Source organism: Pteropus vampyrus, unplaced genomic scaffold, assembly GCF_000151845.1.
Source record: "Pteropus vampyrus isolate Shadow unplaced genomic scaffold, Pvam_2.0 Scaffold271, whole genome shotgun sequence".
NCBI lineage: Eukaryota > Metazoa > Chordata > Mammalia > Chiroptera > Pteropodidae > Pteropus > Pteropus vampyrus.
Genome location: NW_011889052.1, coordinates 1,263,559 through 1,269,874, shown reverse-complemented (window position 1 = coordinate 1,269,874; position 6,316 = coordinate 1,263,559). Strand labels below are relative to the sequence as shown.

The window sequence follows — 6,316 nt, the reverse complement described above, 5'->3', positions numbered from 1 at the left end:
GGCTGGGCACGCTTTGGGCAGAGAGAACTTGAGGTTGCAGTGATCTTCCCAAGGGGTGTGGTGGAGGACATCGCTAGAGGGCAGTGTGATAAATTCCAACAGTGTCGGTAGGGCCCCGGGGGCAGAGAGAATCCAAAGCTTAAAGAGACTGAGCTGAGGAGTCAGAGAGGAGAGTGACCCAGGGGTTTTGAACTCCCAGATCTCTCCCTTGCCCTTTGCCTCGATTGCATTTTTTAGAGACAGGAGAGAAATAATATAATGAACGATAACATTACTGTGCTTTAGAGTGGATTTCTCAGACAATGACACATTTAATCTTGTAAGATTGATGACATCCATATTCCATTTTCCTGAGATAGGCTGACTAAAAAAAGTGAAACTTACGATTTAATATTTAATTGGTAAAAATGAGTCCTGTTAGGGGTAAGATGCTGCCAGGGCCTAGCGAATCCCCAGGGAGCTTGGTTACGAGGTCCCCCTCACGTGCTCCAGGTGGGCTGGGTTTTGGTCTGAGCTCCCAGTAGCTAAGGCAAAGAGAGAAACACGATCAATTTTGAGATTCGCCTTGTCCGTGAGATAAAGGAGCTTTCAGCGTAGTTGAGCAGGTCGCTCCAATGGGCGGGGGAGAGTCCCAGGACTCAGAGCAGATGAGAGAGAGAGTCGGGCGCAAGTTCCGCAGGCACAGAGGGGTTGCAGCCGAGACCTCATGCTAGTGATGAGAGCCAGTGTATGCACACACCTCCCTCCTGGGGGCCCTGAGGTCCCTCGTAGCAGGGAGCAGAACTTCGGGTGCCCTGAGGACAAGGTGGCGGCGCCCACGGAGAGGCCTTGGGAGATGCCTATGCAAATCAGCACGGTCGAGTAGAGTGTGCTGGGCTGGTTCACGCGGGGCGGGGCCTGCACCATCCAGGACTTGCATCTGCTGGGAGTTGGGCATGCGCGTCGTGGATACCCGCACGAAGGGCGGCCCGCTTGGCCAGATCCCGGCTGGTCCGCGAGTTGGGCATGCGTCGTCGGAGGCCAGGCCCCCAGTGGGGGTGGAGCCTACTCGTTCCGGGGCGGGGCCTGCGAGGCGTTGAACACTCGTCATCGCGGCTTGAGGAGGGGCGGGGCCTATAGGCGGGGCCTCGAGTGGCCGGAGTTGGCCCAGCTACCAGGGGCTAGAAGCGTCGCAGCCCGACTCCTCACGAGTCCGGGATGGCGTCCCCACGGGAATTGACCCAGAATCCCCTAAAGAAGATCTGGATGCCGTATAGCAATGGGCGGCCCGCCCTGCACGCCTGCCAGCGCGGCGGTGAGGCAGGGTCCGCAGGGAGAGGAGAGGGCGGAGCACGGGAATGGGTGGATAGGGAGGCCTGGGCAGTGGTCTCGCGGGGAGAGGGGGCCGGGAGCCGGTGGGGAACCGGGAACAGGTGAGGCTGTCTTGACTGGTGGGAGGGGAGCAGGAACAGGTGGGGTCCGGCGACAGGTGTGGCAGAGCAGGGGGCGGGGACAGGTATGCGATGATGTCTCAGCTCGGTGGGGCTAGGTCTGGCCGCCATCACCTCGGGGAGTGACCCAGGCCCATCTGCATCCCACAGTGTCCTCCCCGCTTCAGGCCTGGGTAGCGCTCGGAGGCTCTGTCCTGCCCTCTTTGCAGGCCAGAGAGCGTGGGCCGGGTGGTTGAACCGGGTCTGAGTGTGTTGACCCTAGAAGAATTGGCCTTTCTGAGCCCAGAACTTTCAAAGGCCTAAGAGTGGGCTAGTCCTCCAGAGGGAGGAAGGGCACTTCTTGGCCTTCATCCCCCATCTCCATGCCCAAAAACAGAGTTTTAGGAGGAATTTCAGGGAAGTGTAGGTGTGAGCAGGTTAGAGACAGGGAGAACATGGTGCCATATCGGCCTGTCTGTGTGTCCAGGGCACACAGCATTCTCGTGGGGTCATGGGTAAATGCTAAAATCCAAGGGTGAAACATCTAGGAGACATACTGAAATTCGGGGGCTCACCTTTCCTGGGGTCCTGGGTGTTTAATCCACTACCCAGACTTTCTGCTTGTCCTTCAATGAGTCTGGAACCTTTTTATTACCAAGAAACATAAAGATTTGTTTTAGGAGTAACTGAAACATTGTGATGAATTTGTGAGTTGGCAAGGACCTCAGAGAACATCTCGTCCAACTCTTGGTCCAGATATGGAGGTGGAGGTCACAAGACTGGGCTGTGTGTGAGGGGTCTCCCTGCACTCCTGACTGCTTGGGCATGATAAAGGAAGGGAGAGTGCCGTCTTTGAGGTCAGCCTGGGGTCCTTGGCTTTGACCATGATGTGAGTCCTGCCTCACTGTGGGAACCGGCAGAGGGCGGCCATGGCTTTGACCAGACATTCTGGTAGGTCATGGCTCTTACTATAACGTAGGTCCTGGTGAGGGACCAAGGCTGTGATCATGCTTTTGGTCCTGGGGCCATGGCTTTACAGGCAGTGTGCTCTGAGTCTTGAGGGCTATGCCCACACCCTAACCAGCCCTCCTTCCAGACTTTCCTGGAGGTGTGGAGGCCGAGGCCCCTTCCTGTTGGGAGCGGCTGCTGTTACTACATAAAGGGGAAGGAGCGAGAACCTGGGCTTTGGAGGCGGGGACTCTCAAGCCACATCATGGCTTAACTGTGTGATCTTGGGCAAGCGGCTGACCCTCTGGGCCTCGGGTTCCTCACGACGGTCATCGTCCTGCTCCATGAAGCTGCTGTGAGCCTCTTACTGAGTAGGGGCTCGATAAGGGGTGGCCGAGCCTTTTGTGGTTTCCTCTCCGCCACTCTTTCTCTGCTTCTTGCTACTTCAGACTCTCCAAGTCTGCAATTAAAATATGGCTCTGGCATGAGCAGAGGGGTCTCGTGCCATCGCACTGTCTCGGGGCGGAGAGGAGGTGGTAGCCAAGAGGCCAAAGATGGGAGGGTTTGGGCCCAGGCTAGGGTCAGAGTTCACAGCAGGGAGTGAGTAAGCAGTGACTGAGGCGGAACCTGCTGGTGCAGCACCTGGAGTTCCCAGAGCCTACATTTGTGCAGCGTCTTGTCCTCTGCAGGGCGGGCTTATGACTAGGTTGGAGGACCATGAGGACAGGTGAGGACCCGTTGGTGGGTGGTGGGTAGAAGTTGACTTGATCACAGTGTTTTGTAGAGAAGAGGACGCGGGGCCCATGGCTGGTCTGTGCGTGCGGAGGCTTGTCTCTGGGGTCTAGCCCTCGCTCCTCCGGGCACCAGAGGCGGGTGGACTGAGGGCTGTCCCATGCGCCTGTCGCCCCCACTCTCCACTAGCAATTCTTCCTCCTTTTGATAAAATTCAGAGCCACACGCGAGGTTCGGAAGCTGTTACCTTCTTCATCATCGACCCCTCAGTTCAGACCTGGAGGAGCTCAGCGGGCAGGTGAGGCAGGGGACGGAGAGAGGACTTGGAGAGTGGCAGAAAAGACAATATTTATCTGATGGCTTTTTTAGCCAAAAGGTGTCAAAACCCTTCCTGTGACTGGTATGTGCACAGAACATGGGAGAGATGACTTTCTGTCCCCTCTGAACAAGATAGCAGGTTGCCTTATTTTAAAGAACTCTTCCTTCCCAGCCTGGCCCAAGGAAGTGGGAACAGACAGTTCAGGAATCAGTTCTGGAACCCACCTCAGGGACTTGTGGCTGTCTCTGTGGTAACACTGTGAGAAAATGGTCACTGTTCGGCATCAGGCTTGTGTCCGGCCTCTTGGTGCCTTGAGCAAATGTACAGGAAAAGGAACTGGCGAGGGAAGTTGAGTTGACATGTCTTCAGATTTCCTTCCGCATATACCCAGGGTGCTAAACAGTGTGTCTTGCTGTCCCGTTTCTCAGTGTCGGGGCTATTGAGGGCCCAGAGCTGCAGTTCTGGCTGCATACCCCAGCTCCCCTGGTCCACGCTCTGTGTTTTGGCGCAGTCGTGTGTGTGCCCTCCATGGGGGCCTTGCAATTTCACATTGCCGGGACTTTCCCAGTGTTTTACTGCTGGAAGCATAGCTGTTGTGAATATACTTGTACTTTGATTTTTCTTTTGAGTCATTATTTCCTTGGCAGTTTATCTTGAGGAACAGAGACAATAGGTAACTTATTACTCTTGCTTTGCATCCAGCCCAGAATTGTTGCCCTGGCTGCTCACCATGGCTGTGCACGGGGAAGGGGAATGGTGTCAGCAAATGTGGGAGGAGGACAGGGAGTCTCTGGGAAGATAGAAGATGTGCAGGACCCCAGTCCTGAAGTTGCGGAAGAGGCCATCAGGGGGGTAATCGGAAGGGGCAGCCGCATCGTAAGGAGCAAGAGGGATGCAGGTCCCCCCCTCCCAGTTAGCAGTGATGCACTGTCCTGCAGCTGCTTGAGAGCCCCAGCCAGTGGCCAGGAATTGTGCAAACAGCGCGGCTTACTGGCCTTCAGGATTCAGGCACTTGCCTAACTTGTTTTTCTCTCGCCTTAGTCAATGCCGAGGTTTTTCTACAAGTTTCCTCACTCTTGCTCACAGTCAGTCTATTTCGTGAGATCCCTCCTTCCCTCCCCTGGGGTTTACGGTGTTATATATGTCCAAAGGTCGTGCACGGGAGCAGTGGAGCCCCCACTGGCAAGCAGGGCCCTTTACTTCTCCGTAGGGCCTGCCTGGAGACAGACAAGTGCCTCTGTGCCCCAAGTCCCAAGAGCAGTCGGTGCTGAGCTGCACCTGTGCTCTTAGCTGGGCATGCTGCCAGGGCTGGGCAGAGGGCACAGCTTTCCCAAAGCGCTCAGGCTTTTACATAGAGATAGCACTAGACCTTACTGAGGGACTGTCGTCCCATTTCACAGGGGAGGACACCGAGACACAGAGTCGCCAGTAAGTGTCAGAGTCAAGATGGGAACTCAGGCCTCTCTGACTCCTGACCCCTGAGCAGGGCTGGCCCTGGGGCCGCTGTGCTCGTTAAGGAGACAGCCTGAGCAGTTCGGCCTGGCAGTCTGTCTAAGGAGTGCTTCTAGGTGAAGGCACTTGCAGAGCCACATGGGCAAAGGTGGGGCACTGACAGGTCCCCACCTCTGTCTATCTATCTGTGTACTGTGGGTTCACCTGGCCCAGGCCCTGAAGATGATGAAAGGGAAGCTTCCTGAGGCTGCTGAGGTGAGGCCACATTGAAAGCTGAGCTGGGTCACATGAGGCTGACAGTTCTGCTGCCTTGGTGTCTGTCCTAGCGGGCCGGGGACTGGGAGGGTTGTGTCCAGAGCTTCCTCGCCTCCAGCCTCGGCAGCTTCTCTGGTTGGCACACTGACCTAGTGGCACATGGGACAGCGGTGGTGGGCTATCAGGGGACTGCCCTTGTGGGCATGGGCCTGGGTCTCTGGTCGCAGCTCTTCGTGGGTTTTGAGATGCCTCTCTCCCTGCTTCTGCCCATAATCTTTGAGCACCAACTCTTGTGCCAGACCCCAGGACCCCGAATGGCTCAGACACTGCAGGGCTGCTTTTGCTCCAAGAGATGAGTCACGGGGACAGACTCATCATTGAGATGACCGAGATTGGGGAGGCAGGGCACCAGGTGAGCATGGAGGTGCCTTGGAGGAGGGACTCATGGAAGAAGCAGTTTTTGAGCTGGGTCTTGTACGATGAAGAGAAATGCCCTGCACCCACCGCCCCTCCCCGCCGCTGCCCCCCCGGGAGGGAAAACAGTGGTGCTGTGTGAGCACGAATGCTGAGAGACTATTAGACTCTTGGGTGACAGGCAGGGAGTGGAATCCCCCCCTGGGTTTTGGCTCTGCCCTGCCTGCCACACGAACTCCCCAGCAGTGTCTAGCCAGGGGCATGCTAAGTGTGCCTCAGGATAAGGGCTGGCAAGATCCCTCTGTGTCTGCTAGAGCCCAGACAGGTCTGGGGAATGAGGACATGCCAGCAGTGGCTTGAGACCAGCGTCTGGGTACGCTCAGGAAGCTGTCTGATATGAGGAGGCCCGGAAAGTACCTCTGATGCCAGTCTCGTGTCCTGAGGCTGAGGACTCTGTATGTCGGGGTGGGCACAGCGGGAGGGGTCCCGGCCCTTGTCTAACATCGCTCCTTGCCTTTCAGTTTGCATGACCAACTGCCCGACACTCATCGTCATGGTGGGCTTGCCTGCCAGGGGCAAGACCTACATCTCTAAGAAGTTGACTCGCTACCTGAACTGGATTGGTGTGCCCACGCGAGGTGAGACTTGGCCTCAGCTTTCCAAGGGGGCATAGGGGCTGTGGTGGTCTGGGGGAGAAGAGGGAGGGCTAGGCTGCAGCAGGGCCCGGGGCGGGTCGAGGTCGGGAGTTGGGGAGCGTTGCTGTTGTGTGAAGGCTGAGCCTCTCCTT

General features: G+C 56.8%; 1 protein-coding gene across 1 annotated transcript in view; it reads left to right on the top strand.

Annotated features, from left to right (window-relative positions):
• The first annotated feature begins 1,114 nt into the window (after window positions 1–1,114).
• PFKFB4 (6-phosphofructo-2-kinase/fructose-2,6-biphosphatase 4) overlaps window positions 1,115–6,316 on the top strand; it is a 38,614-nt gene continuing 33,412 nt past the window's right edge. The window contains exons 1-2 of the mRNA XM_023520561.1: window positions 1,115–1,294; window positions 6,051–6,167. Of these exons, the coding sequence (XP_023376329.1) occupies window positions 1,198–1,294; window positions 6,051–6,167 (214 nt within the window). The 5' untranslated portion in view covers window positions 1,115–1,197. The remainder of the gene's footprint in view (window positions 1,295–6,050; window positions 6,168–6,316) is intronic.